This window comes from Prionailurus viverrinus, chromosome D1 (genome assembly GCF_022837055.1).
Source record: "Prionailurus viverrinus isolate Anna chromosome D1, UM_Priviv_1.0, whole genome shotgun sequence".
Taxonomy (NCBI): Eukaryota; Metazoa; Chordata; class Mammalia; order Carnivora; family Felidae; genus Prionailurus; species Prionailurus viverrinus.
Window position 1 is genome coordinate 74,714,192 of NC_062570.1, and position 19,913 is coordinate 74,734,104.

Genomic DNA, 19,913 nt, shown 5'->3' on the forward strand with positions numbered 1-19,913 from the left:
GAAAAGGATTTAATTTCCCAAAGTCTGAGAGATTCATTACTTATATATTAAGAGGATGAAGCTATTAGAATCAAAAGCTCAAACACCTTTGAAGACCAAGCAGATAACATAATGTGGGAAGTTGGCAAGTTTAAGAACATTTGGGAAGATGGTTATTGTGACAAACTGGAGTGTACATACAGGCATTCAAATTCGTATTAAGAGCAAAACAAACCCACTTTTCTGTTCAACAAAATGTAAGTCTAACACAGCACACTGAATTTCTTGGGGAAAACATCTGCAATCTTTGGCCTAGACAGCCTCTAGATTCCTTCCAGCTCCAAAATTCTATGTAATTCTATCACATAATTATAATTCCAACTACGTGAGGAACTTAAAGTTACTGCAGTACTTTTAAATAGGGCAATTTAAGACTAGTTTTAACTTAAAAAAAAAAAAAAGACTAGTTTTAGCTTGTAATAAAGAGGCTCAGAATAGTAAAGTGAAATCAATAGTGTCTGAACTCAAATCAAATACAACTTCAACTAGGTTAATAGGGCTATCTCTAAGTATTTATTAAACAAACAAAACTACGAAAAGAGATGCCAATGAAAACCAGAAAAAGGAAACTGGAAAGATGAATTCCCACAACAGGGAACAGATGTCAAAATATTGTTTGAGGATAGCTGGGGGGGGGGGGGGTGCGGGGTGCGGGGAAGAAGGGTAAAAATGGCTGAAGGCGATAAACAATTAAAAAAAGAAGGAACCTAGGGGCGCCTGGGTGGCTCAGTCAGTTGTGCATCTGACTCTGGCTCAGGTCATGATCTCACGGTTCGTTAGTTCGAACCCTGCATGGGGCTCTGTGCTGATGGCCTGGAGCCCGGAACCTGCTTCAGATTCTGTGTCTCCCTCTCTCTCTGCCCCTCTGCCGCTCACACTCTTGACTCTCTCTCTCTCAAAAATAAACAAACATTAAAAAAAATTTTTTTAAAGGAACATAAATGATCAATATATGAAAAATACTTTAATTTCTCAAATAATCAAACAACTAAACATTAAGGTATCATTTTTGTCCCTCCAGTGGATAAATTTTTATTATGCCCTATTCATCACATTAAACTGGCAATCCTATTAAATAAAATCACCACATAATGCAAATGATGTACAAATTCATAAAGTAAAAGGTCAATGTTCCTGCACCTAAACTCCACTACCAACCACTTGGTGTTCATCCCTTCTTGTATTTTTTCTTCTTTTTAAAGGTTTTACATATATGAAAAATAGAGAAAACTGTAGAAACAAAGTAAAACGTGTCCCTAATTGCATGCTTTTTCACAGGATGTATATAAAACAAAAAGTGATAATCCTAACACCATCCTTTACTCTAATCTCACTTGACTCAACATATTCCTGATCTCCTTCAGGGATCTCTGGTCCTCCTGCCCTACAATTTTCTACGTATATGTATATTATAAATTATCCTTTCATAAAGATCTTAATTACTTATAAAAATGAGAACATATTGTACATCCTTGTAAGTAAATATATAGAGATAAGCAAAGGTTTGTTTTGCTTTAATGATAATACCTTCTGGTTAGGGCAAGAGTGCTGGAAAACTGGCATTCTACACTGATTTCAAGTGATGGTAGAAATACATTTTGTCTACCTTCTGGAGGCCAAGTTGGCAATATGTAAGAATAGCCTTCAAAATATTTCTAAGCTTTGATTCAGTAATTTCATTCCTAGAGATTTATCATTAGGAAATTATTAAATATTTATAATGTATACACATTTATGCTTATATGTATTTATATTTGAGGATGCTTATCATTAAATTTCTAACAACAGATCAATCTGTAAATATATTATGCCAATATCCTTATGCTAGATCATCAGGCAACCAATTAAAGACCATGTATTTTGAACAGATTGTTTAATATGAGACATGCTCAATATAATAATGGTAGATGAAAAATACAGAAAACAAAATTACATAATGTGAGAAATTTAAAGCAAATAAACTAGTTACATATATCATTACAAAATTACATAATGTGAGAACTTTAAAGCAAATAAACTAATTACATATATCATTGTGAATGTATTTTTAAAACTTAATGCTCAGTTAAAACAAAACATGTAATAAAAGATTATATACAGTATGATTCAATTTACATAAAGGTCAAAAACAGGCAAAACAAAAAATACATTCTTTTTTTGTTTAAGTTTTTATTTAGTTATTTTGAGAGAGCAAAAGAGAGAGGGGGCACGTAGGGAGAAGCAGAGAGAGAGGGAGAGAGAGAGAATCCCAAGCAGGCTCTGCACTGTCAGCACAGAGCCAAATGAGATCTCACAAACTGTGAGATCATGACCTGAGCCAAAGTCGGATACTTAACCAACTGACTCCCCTAGGCCCTCCCAAGACTATAAATAAATACATATATTACATAAAAACCTGTAATAAGGAGGGACTAGGAAATAATGCCCAATATCTTGCTAGTAGCTTTTCATGTGCTTTATAAGCAGTAAACAACTATAAAAAGAGAGGGAGCAAATAATAGTTGGCTCCAGACTTGGAGAGAGTGCTTCATGCAGGCTGCTGTCTGTCACTGGGGTTCTGGAACCTAGGTGACTCTAGGGAGCTCAATTTAAAATTACTTTCAAAGACCATACGAGGAGTGTCATTAAAAGAAAATTCACTTATTTGTACCATGAGAAAAATAATTTGTACCACCAGAAAAATAAAAACTTTTACAAGAAAATCCAAATTGATCTTACATGGCTCCAGTTTTGAAGATAGGGCAAGTATATTCTGCCTTGAGCATCCACATGTTTTCCAACTGAGACACCCATATTTGCAGTTGGCTTTAAGAAGCAAATGGGGGGAGCAAAAGGGTGGGAATCCAAGATCCACAAACGAATTGGTATGTTGTATGTATTACCTATTTGAGACAAAATAAACACATCTTCAAATAATGATGAAGCATATACATTATATTTATGGTACAGCTAGGTGGCATCTTAAGACCTGTAGTCTAGTCAAGTGCATATATAAAGAATTTACATAAATCGAGGCCTACTTCTCCATTTTCATGTTCCCACTGAAGCACCAGCATAACATCTGAAGAAATTTAATTAAGACAATGGCCAGCTCATCCAATTCCATTCAATAATATTTACAGGACCTATTGTACCAGGAGTCTGGGATACAGTATCTTCTCTATGTAACCTCTTTGCCCCACCCAAGCAGAGCTATTGTACCTTTCTTTAAAGGTAGTGGACACTTTTATTTTTATACTTATTCTGCATTGAAGTTACTTGCCTACAGATCTGTGTCTCCTTTTACACAGTAAACTTCCAGAGGGTTAGGTATTATTCATTTCTATTTTCCCTACACCAAGTATAGAGCCCAACATACTGATTGCTCAATAAAGGTTTCCTATATGCATAAGAATAAGTGAATGAATAAACACATGAAAAATTAATGAATTAACAAAGACGAATTGGATACATTTGATACTGACCCGCAAATTACTCACTAACCGTCACCAAGCTGGGTTAGATCACAGAACTTAGAGCTGAAAAGAACCTTAAGCATCACCTTGCCCAGTGTCCTGAGAGACAGGAACTTGAGTGCATGATCTTCCAACCACACACGTGTAATGTCATGACTACTGAGAGCCAAAACCTCTGACGGCTCTGGTTGCCAGGAAGCCCAAATCTACGACCTAATAAAAGTGTAAAAACTAAACTTAAACTAGAAATCTGATCAACTCCATTAGCTGTATCTACTGTATCTCCTGATGGTCAATTCCTGCACTCACAGTCTTACTGCATGTCTTTCACTATACTTACAAACATGGCCGCTCGGGACCAAGAATGCCTACGTTTAAACCCTAGTTTCACCCACGACTACTAGCTCTATGATTTTAGGCCAGTTATTTAACTTGTCTGTGCCTCAATTCCTTCCTCTATAAAATGGAAATAGTAATAATAGCTCCTACCCCATAGGGTTGTTGTAAGGATGAAATTAGTTGAGGTATGTAAGATGCTTAGAACAGTACATCATATGGTAAGTACCATGAAGCGTTGGCAATTTTTGCAATTTACTTCAAACCCATGTTGAAGGTTTAACTATAGGGCAGGTATAAATAAAAAAGTATTGTTTTCTACTGAAATCTTTTTCTTGCTAAGAAAATCATCCTTCCACTGACAGCTACTTTTCTCGTCTTGTTTCTTCCTCTAAGGATACAGCAATACTCAACCCTGTATGCACATTAGAAACACTTAAGAAACTTGGAAACATACCAATACCTATGCCACTCTCCCAGTTTCTGATCCAATGGGATGGGGTATGGACAACATTTTTTAAAAGCTTCCCATGTAATGCTAATGTGCAACTAAGATTGCAAATCAGTATTATAGAAATGCCCTAATACTTGTGGGTCTATTATTTTATATCAGCAGTACTGAGAACAACACTCCTCTTCTATTTTTGTCTAAGTATTAAAAAAATTTTCTTAATTGAGATATAACTGACATATAGCATAACAGTTTCACCGTACAACATAATGATTTGATATTTGTACATACTGCAAGATGATCACTACAATAAGTCTAGTTAACATCTGTCACCATAGTGTCTAAGTATTTACTATTTGGCTATCGGCATAGCTACTGATCCATAGATAATTCTGATTATAAAGTCATGTGATTGTAGCACCACAAAGTGACTGACAGGTACTGAGACACCATCAAATTTCTCCAAAAGCAGTTATTCTGTCTAATGTTACATACTCTCTAGAGAGTGTTTTTCAAATAGTGGTCGCAATAAATGGGTCACAAAATTAATTTAGTGGGCTGCAAGCAATATTTTCAAATGGAATTGAAAAGAAAATAGAATACATGACAGGTATTATGGTGTTTATTTTTTTCTAATTTACTTTTGAGAGAGAGAGAAAGAGAGATAGGGAGAGGGAGAATCCCAAGCAGGCTCCACATGATCAGTGCAGAGCCCAATGTGTGGCTCAAACCCGCAAACTGTGAGATCGTGACCTGAGCTAAAATCAAGAGTCAGATGCTTAAACGACTGAGCCACCCAGGCACCCCTGGCAGTTTCATATATTAATGTACATATGTACATTACATGTACATATAATGCACATGTACACATATGAGTGCGTGCACATGCATGTATGCTAGCTGTGTATGTAAAAGTACAGTATTTCTTATTGTGGGTCACAGTCAAGACATTTGAAAGCCACTGTTCTAGGCCATGCAAATTTTCTTGTTACATAATATAGCTGGAGTAGCCAAATCTCCATGGTGTCGCTTTCTGTGTTAAGTACCACACATTAGAGAAAAGGAAAGAAATGTCTATTGATGGTATCTTCCTAGTTGATCAAGGATCTGCTGCCCCCATCAATGCTCTTCCCCAGCAGCATTCATGCATTTTACTAGCCCATGCCTGGCAAAGCAACTGATGAGCCTGATTCCCATGTCCAACTGGTAAGATTTCACTACTGGTGTTCTGCTCTCTTCTTCCTTCTTCTTTCCCATTCTTTTCTGTCAGCCACTGCCCTGCCTCATTCCCTGCCCACTTAGCTTTCGGGAGTTCATTACCAAAGAGTCAGAAATCCTGGTAGAGTCCTCAGATCTGAAGTAATTATATCATAAAAATATAATTTAAGTTAGCTGTAAATAAAATTCAGATGGGTATCACTTATTAAGATGATACACATTTCTCAAGTACAGTGGATGAATAAAAAGTGTCATCATAACCTTCACACAATCTTGGAGAGATAATAAGAAATGATTCAGAAAATGTCTGCAGATACACATAAGGAAATATCAATGGAAGATTCATCTGGGGAATAGGACTGGGTAGGAGGTTAGTTATAAGCTTAACCTCATCCCTTCTCAATTTTTAAGTTTTTTTTTTTTTTAGCACAGTATGCATTATTATTATACTAATAAAACTAAGAACTGAAAGAAATACAGGATTAAGCATCTATTATGTGCCAGGCACTATGCCAAGAGCTTTACTTATGGTAATCCACTTAATCCTCATGTATCTATTATTGTAACATTTTACAAATTCTGGAGTTAGTATCTATTATTGTAACATTCTGACCTCTGATCAGCAGGAAGTAACTAATATGGATCACAAAGAGTTGATATAATTCTACTCAAAAGCAAAGAAAACAGAGTGTACTGCAAAAAAAAAAAAAAAAAAAAAAAAAAAGGTACTTTGGTACCATTACTACCTTGGAAGATCCAGCTTAAGGATCAATGAAATAACTCCTCGGCTTTAGGAAATGCAGAACGCCAATGAGGGGCATTTTACCAATGATATTAAAATAAGATTTATGCCCTCCTGTTACCCCCTCACACTATCTTTGAAACCGAAATGCTATTAAGCAGTGATTCACTTGATGAGCTCCTCTGTTAATATATAATTACCCTTGACATCATTGGGGTGGGTGAGAATTGGGAATGAAATCAACCAACCAATCACTGGGGTGGGCAATAATTCTCTCTCTCTCTAACATCTAATCATAATAAATGCAGAACACAAGTAATGGGGAACAGGTCTGAGTAAAGTTTTCTAGGCAGCCAGAAAAGAGTCTGAGAGTTTGGCAGGAGAGGAACAAGGAGGAAAATAAAAATCAATTCTGCAATTTCTGCAGAGCCCAGCTCACTGCTCATCTACTTCCATCTCGAACCATATTCTTATGTATAAAAACCAAACTGAGGGGCGCCTGGGTGGCTCAGTCAGTTAAGCGGCCGACTTCGGCACAGGTCATGATCTCGCAGTCCGTGAGTTCGAGCCCCGCGTCAGGCTCTGGGCTGACAGCTCAGAGCCTGGAGCCTGTTTCAGATTCTGTGTCTCCCTCTCTCTGACCCTCCCCCGTTCATGCTCTGTCTCTCTCTGTCTCAAAAATAAATAAACGTTAAAAAAAAATTTTTTTTTAATAAAAAAAAAATAAAAACCAAACTGAATTCCTATGCATTTCCTATGCCAAAGGAGGTGTCATAGTGGGACATAAACAGTGGCAGAATAAAACATGAGTGAACCTCATGCAGTGAGTGATCATGGAGGGGCAGAAATTAAGAAGGGTTTGTTAACAGTCTAGGACTACCATAATGAAGTACCTACTTCGAAAAAAGTCCCCCAAAATACAGCTCCTTGGTGTCTTTTGGGCAGTGTCTTCCTATAATACAGTGCTGAGTTTTTTGTAAAGGAGCAAATTCTACCATTCTCTCCCCATTTGTTTTCAGGTCCTCCTCATCCCTTTTTAGTTACCTCCTCTCTCAACTGCCCAGCAAATTCATTTATTACTAAGCCCCTTCAGTCAGTAATCAAATAAACTCAACCATGCAACAAATATTTACCAAGTATTTTCTATAAACACAGCACTATGTATTAGTGATTTGGGATATTAACCCTCTTGGGATTAAAGACCAGGAATAGGTTTTTAGTGGTGGGATTTCAGACACCCCTTCAGAAACTTCTATTAGAACCAAAGCTTCACTGGTTTTCTTCACATCATACCATATAAGCAATCACCTATAATACCTACCTGAAAGGTTAGTCCTCTCGAACACTGATAGAAGTAGGTTTGGACAAATAGGAAGAGTTAAGTATGGGTGAACTAGCGATTTTTTGTTTGTTTGTTTGTTTTTTGGCAAACACTTAGCTATCACTTGATAGCAGGCAGATCACTTGAAAATATGATGCCTTCTTTGAGTTTTAATGGCCCCCAATTTCCTACTGGAGTTTCAAGTTACAGTCTGATACAAGCGGTGTGGTTTTAGGTAAATCGCTTGACTAGGCTAAGACTGAGTTTCACCCATACAATGGGGACATCATACAGAGGGAAACGAGGAAACGGACAGGATCAAAACATTGATGTAATGGAGAAGAAGGTGTGATCCTTGCATTTTGCTATGGAAAGCAAAGAGAACTGTCCATAAAATCAGGCCTGTCTCTGTGTAGGGGCCCAGGGCAGGCTGCCCCAAGATGGGCCACTTTGGCACAAAGATTATTTTGAGTTAAAAGTAATCAAAACTTGGCAGATTCAGGAAAAGCTTTCTTCCTCCCTCTCAACTGCCTAAATTACAATGGGAGGAAGAGCCTGTGCCTGGAAGAGAGCTATTAAAAGAGACTCCCCTTTACCTAGAGTTTAGCTGCATAACAGGGCAACCTTTGTTTTTCCAAGTATCTCCTTTCTCTTCTTGCTAGTGGTCTTTCTCCCTTTTGTGTCCGCAGGCCCCTCCCCTCTCCTTAGCTCAGATAAGCTTCATGCTCCCTCACTGTCCTTGGAATCTCATGTCTGTGTGGATTCCCCACTACGCACACCTACTAAATTTGATTTTCTCCTGTTAACCTGTCTTATGTCAATTTGATTCTAAGTCCAGCTGGAAGGACTACAGGGCAGAGGAAGGTCTTCCTCCCCAACATCTGTCTTACTCTCCTCTGTACCCCAGCACCTAGCAGACTAGTGGGCACATAGTTGATACTCGTTAAGTATTTTTTGAACTGAATTGAATTTGTTGATATTAATCTAGGCCACCTTGACTGGGACAGCATTCTGCTATATGCAATAAGGTTCTGTGTACATCATGTTATATGTGAAAATACTTTAGAGAATGTTATGGGACTAAACAAATGTAAGCTCTTGTTAAACTGTTCTTTTACAAAATTCCCATATTTTCTCAACTTCCACACTTACCATGGTACATCACAGGAATAGTGCCAGTGAAATTCAGCAGGTCTTTCTGGGAACTATCTTTGAACACTGGAAGAAAAATAAAAGCCCCAAAATGTACACTCAAAAGTAGAAAAAACTGTATGAAAGTTTGTGCACACACATACCCACATACAGAAGCACCTCTAATTTTTAAGGTTCATCATCTAGGCATCTGTAACTATGTTGACAAGGGGAAATTACCACATACTTGGCTTTTCTTAGAACGCCAAGAGGATAGCTGAAAGCACAGAGGGCTTTGATACAGAAACTCCAGATTCTAGACCTACTTTCCCCACTTAGACACATGCAGCTTTACTGTTGAAGCTGTTACTTGAATCCCTTTGACCTTCAGTTTCATGATCTATAAAATAAAGCAAGACTACATCATAAAGTGGTCATAAGGATCAAATGTGATAATGTGAAAACATACTTAAGAACTTTAGGACCATAGCGGTGCCTGGGTGGCTTGGCTGGTTGAGCATACGACTTTGGCTTAGGTCATAATCTTGAGGTTCGTGACTTCAAGCCCCACATCAGGCTCGCTGCTTATCAGCACAGAGCCTGCTTCAGATCCTCTATCTCCCTCTCGCTGCCCCTCCCCACTTAAGAGTGCGCTCTCTCTCCTTCTCTCTCTCAAAAATAAACATATAAAAAAAAGTTTAGGACTATGAAACTCAGGGACATCATCAAATAACTGTCACATATTGTTGCATCCACACGACTCCTGAAACAGAATGCTACGGGCACCAGTGACAGTCACAACAAAGTTTATTACGATGAGAGGCAAGGCCGACCGATCGGGACCAACACTCTTGATAAGAGTGCGGCCTCGAACAGACGGGGTACAGAGTTTTTATAACCGATCACATCGTTTTATCATCACCTGGGAACAGAACAAAGAAACAGTTTCCAGATGAGTTAGAAACAGCTGCCTAATGAGGTGTTTATTTTAGACTTTCTGCCTCTAAGTTGCAACCAGTGGATCTCCTTGACCCTGCTTCTGATGCTCTTTTCTACAAACTTTTATTTCCTTAATTGGTGAAGCCTAATTTACAAGAGTATGAGGATAGTTTACAAGAGCAAAGCAAGGCTGTTATCTCTTAACCTTCAGTGTCAACACAAAGCTGTTATTTTTCAAGCTAAGCGTTAGCCCTACACTACAATTTAACCCTTACAATATAAAAGTTATCATCATTTTCAGATACCAGACTCCAACTTTACAATTTTAAGATTTTATAATTTTATAATCTTTAGATGCAATTAAGAAAAAAAAAGTTAGCTTTATTTTTTTTTAAGCTCATTTATTTTGAGAGAGAGAGAGCGCGAGAGCGCACAAGCAGGCCAGGGCAGAGGGAGAGGGAGAAAGAGAATCCCAAGCAGGGTCTGTGCTGATAGCTCTGTGCTAATGGTGAGATCATGACCTGAGTCAAAATCAAGAGTCTGTCACTCAACCAACTGAGCCACCCAGGTGCCTCTGTAACTTTCAACTTAGTTTCACTTTTCTTATTGATTTATGGCTTAAATAAGTAAGATATTTTTTAAAGGAGTGCACTAGCTAGGATGATCACCAGGTATTGTACGTAAGAACTGAATCACTAAATTGTACACCTGAAACTAATATTACATTGTATGTTAACTAACATTTAACATACATACATACATAATTTAAATAAAAACTTAAAAAGAAAAAAAATATCTTATTGGTTTTGTTAATGTTAAAAGTGTATATGTCTGTAGAAATCTATTAAGTTACGGAAACATGAACTAAAGTGTAAGCCTCGCCCATAATTCCTTTATGGAAAGACAACCATTTAGCATATTCTTCCGAAGGCCTTTTTAAAAATTCATAAACTTTTGGGACGCCTGGGTGGCTCAGTCAGTTGAATGTCCAACATCGGCTCAAGTCATGATCTCATGGTTTGTGGGTTCAAGCCCCGTGTCAGGCTCTGTGCTGACAGCTCAGAGCCTGGAGCCTGCTTCGGATTCTGGGTCTCCCTCTCTCTCTGCCCCTCCCCCGCTAGTGCTCTCTCTCTCTCTCTCTCTCTCTCTCTCTCTCTCTCTCAAAAATAAGTAAAGGGGCGCCTGGGTGGCGCAGTCGGTTAAGCGTCCGACTTCAGCCAGGTCACGATCTCGCGGTCCGTGAGTTCGAGCCCCGCGTCAGGCTCTGGGCTGATGGCTCAGAGCCTGGAGCCTGTTTCCGATTCTGTGTCTCCCTCTCTCTCTGCCCCTCCCCTGTTCATGCTCTGTCTCTCTCTGTCCCAAAAATAAATAAACGTTGAAAAAAAAAAAAAAAGTAAAGATTAAAAAAAGTTCATAAACTTTTTTTTACATATGAAATTGTATCATACAGTCTGTTCTGTGAACTTTTTACTTATTTAATTCATTCATTTTTATTCTCTTTGATTCCTATTGTAAATAACACAATTATTATACTTTAAGTTTTATTTAGAAATTGTTCTTTTAATTTTATCTTAACTTACAGCTTGGGTTGTAAAAAAATATGTAAGATAATGTAGATAAAACATTTGGAAACATATCCGGCATTCAATAAAAAGTAGCTGTCATATCCCCGATCCCACTCATTTATGCAGCACCAAATAATGAGGTGCTAATCAAGAGAGGCCAGTCACAGATGGGCTAGAATTTAATAATTTCTTCCACATGTGAAATTAACTAGCTATCCCTAAGAAATACTTCAATAACTCCTCAAAATTTCTAATATATAAATCTGAATGAGATACATTTCTAACTAATTCTAATATAAAACATTCCCATGGAATATAAATAAGTTTTTGAAAACCATGCGTTTTGACTAATTTGTGGGTCCTAAAATCAATTTTGTGAATCTCAATTAGCATTTGTCTTTGAATGAAATGGAATGGAATAGAAAATGCCAGAGTGTACACACTATTTCAGTTATGTGTCTATGGAGTCAGGATATAAAATGCATTAAAAAAATTGTTTTTAAATGTTTGTTTATTTTTGAGAGAGACAGAGTGTAAGCGGGGGAGGGGCAGAGAAAGAGGGAGACAGAATCCAAAGCAGGTTCCAGGCTCTGAGCTGTCAGCACAGAGCCTGACATGGGGCTTGAACCCATGAACCATAAGACCACGACCTGAGCTGAAGTTGGTCACTCAACCGACTGAGCCATCCAGGGGCCCCTAAAATGCATTTTCAAGTGTGGTTTGTGGTCAGAAATTTTAAAAGACAGTGAAGTAAAATCTTTCTTAGGTAACTATAAGTGAACAAGATAACTAAAACTTTTGTTATTAATAATTCAGACTCAACCATTTATGTGGTAGGCAGAATAATGGCCTCCAAAGATGTCCAATATCCTAATCCTTGGTACCTGGGAATATGTTATCTTACTTGGCAAAGAGACATTTTAGATGCAGCTAAGGACCCTGTGATGGGGAAATTATTCTGTATTATTGGAGTAAGCCTAATCTAATCACACTGGGCCTTAAAATCAGAGATATGACTACAGAAGAATGGTCAGAGACATGCAACATTGCTAGCTTTGAAGATGGAGGAAAGAGATCACAAGCTAAAGAATATGGCTAACCTTTAGAAACTAAAAAAGGCAAGGCGGGGTGCCTGGGTGTCTCAGTCACTGGAGCATGTGACTCTTGATCTCAAGGTGCTGAGTTCGAGCCCTACCTTGTGTGTAGAGATTACTAGAAGAAATACATAAACTAAATAATAATAATAATAATAAAGGCAAAGAATTACATTCTCTGCCAGAGCCTCCAGAAAGGAATTAAGACCTGCCAACACTTTGCTTTTGGCCTAAATGTCTAACCTAAAGAGATATGTGTTGGACTTCTGGCCTACAGAACTCTAAGATAGTAAACTTGCGCTTTTTTGAGCTACTAATAAATTTGTGCTGATTGGTTGTTGTTTATTTATTCATACTCAAGTATAATTAACATACAATGTTATATTAGTTTCAGATGTACAATATAATGATGCAACAATTCTACACATTTCTCAGTTCTCATCAAGGTAAGTGTACTCTGAATCCCCTTTCTCTCTTTCACTCATCCACCCTCCCACCTACCTACCCTCTGGCAACCACCAGTTTGTTTTCTGTATTTAAGCCTGTACATTTTTTCTAATTTGTTATGGCTGCAACAGAAAATGAATACAATATAAATTGTATTAACTTAAATTTCCTCAGAAACCACAGGTCACAAAGTATAGTTGAAAATCAGGGGATAAAAGAGAGAAATGAGAAATTACAATTTTGTAGCTCTCTAAGTATAATTCACAATTTACTAAAGTTAATAGTAGAGGTTATGACTCTTACCATAGGTGTCCATGGAATATCTGAAATGTGGGAAAAACCTATTTACATTCTTCAGTTCTTCCACAGTTAGATCTCTGAACTTGTACTGAAAAGAGAAAGATGAGAACCGAGTAAGAATCAAGCTACAAGCTGCAGAACGATTACAATTAACACTGAACAGAACACCATATGCTAGGCCCCTGGCTCTGAGTTTTATGAACATGGATAGTATGTGATTTACTCTTTTTAATAATGACCCCATGAAGTAGGTAGCAGGGCTTATGACTGCTCTACTTTACAGAAGATGAAAATGAAAGCTAGAGAATCAAACTAACTTGCTGAGTTAGACAGTTAAAGAGTGAAGCCAGAGCTCAAACTCTGGACTTGGGCCTTTTATCACTAAATCAAACTAAATTTCCAAATACCTCCTGAAAGCTTAAGAAAGAGGGCAGGAGCACCACCCCTGTCACCACTATTCAAGATCCAAGGCTCCTTCTTGAATACCTCATTCAAGGAATGAGACACCCTGAATTCCCCTCCTAACCCTCCTGGCACGGCATCCTGGGTTTCAAAGGGAGAACAGACATCACTCAAGGGTTTGCAGTCAAGTTGAGTGAACTGCCTCTTTATTCATCCAGATGTACTCCCAGAAATACTACCTTGGCAAAGTCATTTAACTTCTTTGAGCTTATTTCCTCATTTGCAAAGAAAGCCACCTCCTAGACTTGTGCTGAGGATTACATGAAGGAAAGAAAAAGTATGTGAAGAATCTATTATCAATCTCAAAATGAAATTTGAGGAGACAGTTACATTTGCAATAGTATCAAAAAGAAAAAAACTACTTAGAAATAATTTGAACAACAAGATGTAAAACTTAGTGTAGAAACTACAAAACATTGTTGAAAGAAATTAAAGTATATCTAAGTAAAAGAAAGCCATCCCTTGTTAATAGATCAGAAGACTTGCTATTGTTAAGATGGTAATATTCCCCAACGGATTCAATAATCAACAATCCTTATCAGTATCCCAACTGGCTTTTTGTTTGCAAAAATTTACAAATCGATCTTAAAATTCAAAAAATTAAAAACAGAATTACCCTAGCAAAGGAAACAATCAGCAAAACTAAAAGGCAACCGACGGAATGAGAGAAGATATTTGCAAATGACATATCAGATAAAGGGTTAGTATCCAAAATCTATAAAGAACTTATCCAACTCAACACCCAAAAAACAAATAATCCAGTAAAGAAATGGGCTAAAGACATGAATAGACACTTTTCCAAGGAAGACATCCAGATGGCCAACCGACACATGAAAAAATGCTCTACATCACTCATCATCAGGGAAATACGAATCAAAACCACAATGAGATACCACCTCACTCCTGTCAGAATGGCTAACATGAACAACTCAGGCAATAACAGTTGTTGGCGAGGACGCGGAGAAAGAGGATTGCTTTTGCATTGTTGGTGGGAATGCAAATTGGTGCAACCACTCTGGAAAACAGTATGGAGGTTCCTCAAAAAACTAAAAATAGAACTACCCTGCGACCCAGCAATTGCACTACTAGGCATTTATCTAAGAGATACAGGTATGCTGTTTCGAAGGGACACATGCACCCCCATGTTTACAGCAGCACTATTGACAATAGCCAAAGTATAGAAAGAGTCCAAATGTCCATCGACGGATGAATGGATAAAGATGTGGTACAGATATACAATGGAGTATTACTCGGCAATCAAAAAGAATGAAATCTTGCCATTTGCAACTACATGGATGGAACTGGAGGGTATTATGCTAAGTGAAATTAGTCAGTCAGAGAAAAACAAAAATCATATGACTTCACTCATCTGAGGACTTTAAGAGACAAAACAGATGAACATAAGGGAAGGGAAACAAAAATAATATAAAAACAGGGAGGGGAACAAAGCATAAGAGACTCATAAATATGGAGAACAAACAGAGGCTTAGTGGAGGGGTTGTGGGAGGGGGGGGATGGGCTAAATGGGTAAGGGGCACTAAGGAATCTACTCCTGAAATCATTGTTGCACTATATGCTAACTAATTTGGATGTAAATTTAAAAAAATAAAAAATAAAATAAAAAAAAAAGAATTATCCTACAACCCAGCAATTGCACTACTAGGTATTTATCCAAAGGATACCAAAATGCTGATTCGAAGCGGCACATGCACCCTGATGATTATAGCAGCACTATCAACAACAGCCAAATTATGAAAGAGGCCAAATGTCCATTGACTGATGAATGGATAAAGATGTAGTATATATACGCAATGGAATACTATTCAGCGATCAGAAAAAATGAAATCTTGCCATTTGTAACAACATGGACAGAACTAGAGTGTATTATGCTAAGCAAAATAAGTCAGAGAAAGACCAGTATCATATAATTTCACTCATATGTGGAATTTAAGAAACAAAAGAGATGAACACAGGGGAAGGAAGGAAAAATAAGATTAAAACAGAGAGAGAGGCAAACCATAAGAGACTCTTAAAGACAGAGAACAAACTGAGGGTTGCTGGAGGGGTGGTGGGTAGGGGGTGGGCTAAATGGGTGATGGGCATTAAGGAGGGCACTTGTTGGGATGAGCACTGGGTGTCATAAGTGATGAATCACTGGGTTCTACTCTGGAAACCAATACTACACTGTATGTTAACTAATTTGAATTTAAATAAATAAAAATTTTTAAAATTCAGATGGGAATGCAAGAGACCTAGCACAGCCCAAAACAATCCTGTAAAAGAACAGAAGAGTTGGAGGATGCATACTATAATTAAAAGACAGGTTATAATAAAAACACAGAAAACAGTAAGTATAGGAGAGGATGTGAAGAAGTCAGAACCCCTGTATACATAAGCTACTGCTGGTGGGAAAGTGGTACAGCCATTTTGGAAAAGTTTGGCAGTTCTTCAAAAGATTTAAGCATAGAGCTACCGTACGACCAGCAATTCCACTAAGGTATAGAACCAAGAAAAGTGGAAACATATGTCCGCACAAAAACATGTGCACTATTGTTCAAAGAAGCGTTACTTATAATAGCCAACAAGTGAAAACATGCTAAATCTCCATCAACTGATGAATGGATAAATAAAATGTAATATATCCATAAAATGGAATATTCAGCCATAAAAAGAATAAAAGAATTGATACATACTACAACACGGATGGATGAACCTTGAAAACGTTATGCTAAGTGAAAGAAAGCAGACACAAAAGGCCACATATTATATGATTTGTGTATGGAATATCCAGAACAGGCAAATCCATGAAGCAGAGAGCAGATTAGTGGGAGCTTCTCTGAGCCTTAAGTTTTTCATTTGCAAAAGATATACAGCTCCACTGCCTACCAACTGCAACCGGTATGTATGAGGACCTTATGATTAACATATGTAAAAGTAAGATATTAAACAAAAACGCATACAATAGTAAGTACAGACAGGAAGTGATGAATCCACATAAAGCATATCTAAGTTAGAGAAAGGCCTCCAGCAACAGCTGTCTATAATTTGCATTAGAGTCCAGTAGAGTCTAGAAAATGAGAGGGAAGGGGGAGGATCATTTTAAGATAGGAAGAAATTTGGCAGAAGAGAAAGCCCATCATTATGAACAACTTGAGGGCAGGAATCACCTCTTACTCATCTTTGTACCTCCCCACAGCACTTAGCACGGGGTATGCCTCTGATAAATACAGGCTGGATGGGAGTTAGCAAAGAGGTAGATTTGTACGAGAATGATCCACAGGACTGGGCATCAAAACTAAGAAGTGAGGGGCGCCTGGGTAGCTCCGTAGGTTAACCGCCGACTTCGGCTCAGGTCATGATCTCGCGGTTCGTGGGCTTAAACCCCGTGTCAGGCTCTGTGCTGACATCTCAGAGCCTGGAGCCTGCTTCGGATTCTGTGTCTCCCTCTCTCTCCGCTCCTTCCCCACTTGTGCTCTGTCTCCCTCTGTCTCTCAAAAATAAATAAACATTAAAAAAAATTAAAAAAAAAAAAACTAAGAAGTGATCAGTATTAATTACAGCAGGGTGAAATGAGTTCCAGATTCAGGGTCCCTGACTCAGCATAAACAAAAGTGAATGAAATCATCCCACCAATGTACAGAAGGCTGCACTGCTGTCAGCTGAAATATTCATTATGAATGAAAACAATTTTGTTTTGTTTCCTACTTAAAATTATAAGCTGTTTTCTAGATCTTCAATGTCCCATGAGAATGTAATTATTAATGGCATACACACCATAATTGATTTAATTGCAAAACTGTTATAAAAGTGTGTCAAAAGAGGACAAAAACACTCTTCCTTAGGGACTGAATACCCAAATGTCACTAGTATAGTCAAATATGTGATTTGCCTTAAAAACATTTTTTTTAATGTTTATTTTTGAGAGAGAGAGAGAGAAAGAGGAACAGAGAGAGAGACACAGAATCTAAAGCAGGCTCCAGGCTCTGAGCTGTCAGCACAGAGCCCGCCTGACACGGGGCTCGAACTCACAAACCGGGGGTTCGTGACCTGAGCTGAAGTTGGACACTTAACCGACTGAGCCACCCAGTCGCCCCTGATTTGCCTTTTTGACACCTAAAAAGACAGATCTATTTTGTTTGTCCTAAAAATTTTTCTTCACATCATTTTCACTATATATGAAACAGAATATCTTCTTATTATAATATTAAGACACACATTCCATTACTGTTCCTATTAACACCGAAGAGAAGTCTGCCTAACATTCTCTAAGGAAATGTGCCTCAGACAATCCCATGTGCTTAAAGGGTGGAGGCATGCCACTAAAGAGGAAAACTGGCCTGTGAGATTCGAAAGCTAAAATAATTATACTGTCATAAAAGTCAGTAACACTGAGAAAATTGAGAAGTTACGAAAATTTTAGCTTTATCTACTATACTACAGTATTTTTATTTCGTACACTTATATTTATGAAAAGTATGGAAGAGTATTCTTATATGACCTATGTTCAAATGTAGGACACATTGAGGAATATTTTGTGGCATCATGTCATTAAAAAAATGTTAACAGGAGGCGCCTGGTTGGCTCAGTTGGTTAAGCCTCCAACTCTATTTCAGCTCAGGTCATGGTCTCATGCTTCACAGGTTTGAGCCCCACGTCTGGCTCTGCATTGACAGTGTGGAGCCTGCTTGCGATTCTCTTTCTCCCTTTCTCTCTGCTCCTCCTGTTAGCTCTCTCTCCCAAAATTAAAAACAAAAACATTAAAAAAAAAATTGTTAACAGGAAGGTATCTTACAGATCAAGTCCAACTTACTGTTCTACGAGTGAGCAGAGCAAATCTAGGTTAAGTTACCTGTCCAAGGTAACCCAACGAGGGATGTGGGAAATAGGAATTAGGGAACCAGATAATCTTTCTAAACTTAATATCTAAGACAAATTAAAGGATATATACACATATGTGTATGTGTATATATGTACATATATATATAAATACACACATACACAAACATATACACTAATTTTGAAGAATGAACAGCATGCCCCAACTCACTCACATGTGATTTAGAATAGTAACATCTAACAAAACTTTCTGCTATGATGGAAAAGATCTACGTGTGATAGGTCTAATAGAGTAGCCACCAGCCACATGTGGCTGACAAAATGTGGCTGGTGTGACTGAGAAACTCAATTTTTAATTTTAGCTAGTTTTGACAAATAGCCACTTGTGGCTCCTGGATACCATACTGGACAACACAGACCTCTCCAACACCATTACATCTGTCTGAGTACTCCTCTCAACCACTCAACTGCCTCCCCTGAACTGTATATTCACTTTCCTCTGCTTTTGTCCTCTGGTTTTATCATGCATGTGCGTGCATCCCTAAACAACACATTATTTAGTATTCATATTTATTGTTTAGTTTTTAATTTTAATTTTGTTGGCTTTATCAAAACATAATTTTGCATATACCCTCCAATTTTTTTTCACTCAACATCATGTCTCTAAGATTCATTTGTATTGTTGCCATGTTGTAGCTCAGTCGTTTTCATTGCCACATAGTAATGTTTTCCATTGTGTGGATATACAACAAATTATCCTTCCTTCTGTTAATGTACGTTTGGGTTGTTTCTGTAGTTATGAATAATTATGCAGGTATCTGTTGCTTCATACACTATGAATTCTCTATGGTAGCCACCTAGAGGTAGAGGGGATATGAAACCCACATAATCAAATTAACAAGACCCAACTGTTCTTCAAAATGGTTAAATAACCATTTAACCACCAGCAGTGTGGCTGAGGCAAGTGCATCCTCCAAATCATCTAAATTATCTTAATTTATGCTAATCTAATGAGAGAAAAATTAGGAAGTTCTTTTTCTACTCTCAACTTTAACAGTTCTTCCCACTGAACAATAAATACATCATGCTTCCCTCCTTAAAAAACTTGATAGAGTGGTTCTCTGAAGAGGAGACACAAAGGGTGTAATCGTAAGTATGATGATACTTCTCTTCCTACAAGATGATACATCTGCACCTGTCACAGTAGATAAAATCATTCAAGTCACTTAAATAAACATTTCTACTCATGAGGCTTCACAACCCCGCACGGATGTACAAACTGCCCCAACTAAGTCAAATCCAACAAAATGGCATACATGTATGGTTTCTGCACGGGGACGTTTTAAGGAAGCATTAAGAATCACTTAACCAGAAAGCTGGATACAAGAAAAGAATGAAATCTTGCCATTGGCAGCAATGTGGATGGAACTGAAGGGGTATTATGCTAAGTGAAATAAGTCAGAGAAAGATACCATGTGTTTTTACTCAAATGTGGATCTTGAGAAACTTAACAGAAGACTGTGGGTGAAGGCAATGGGAAAAAAATAGTTAGAGGGAGGGAGGCAAACCATAAGAGA

At 37.8% G+C, this 19,913-nt stretch overlaps 1 protein-coding gene across 2 annotated transcripts in view; it reads right to left on the reverse strand.

The window, feature by feature from the left end:
* UEVLD (UEV and lactate/malate dehyrogenase domains) overlaps positions 1–19,913 on the reverse strand; it is a 52,885-nt gene that overhangs the window by 31,878 nt on the left and 1,094 nt on the right. For both annotated transcript variants that reach the window (XM_047877542.1, XM_047877541.1), the window contains exons 2-4: positions 13,042–13,126; positions 8,715–8,780; positions 2,758–2,921 (exon numbers count right to left, since the gene is read on the reverse strand). In XM_047877542.1, the coding sequence (XP_047733498.1) occupies positions 2,758–2,921; positions 8,715–8,780; positions 13,042–13,126 (315 nt within the window). The remainder of the gene's footprint in view (positions 1–2,757; positions 2,922–8,714; positions 8,781–13,041; positions 13,127–19,913) is intronic.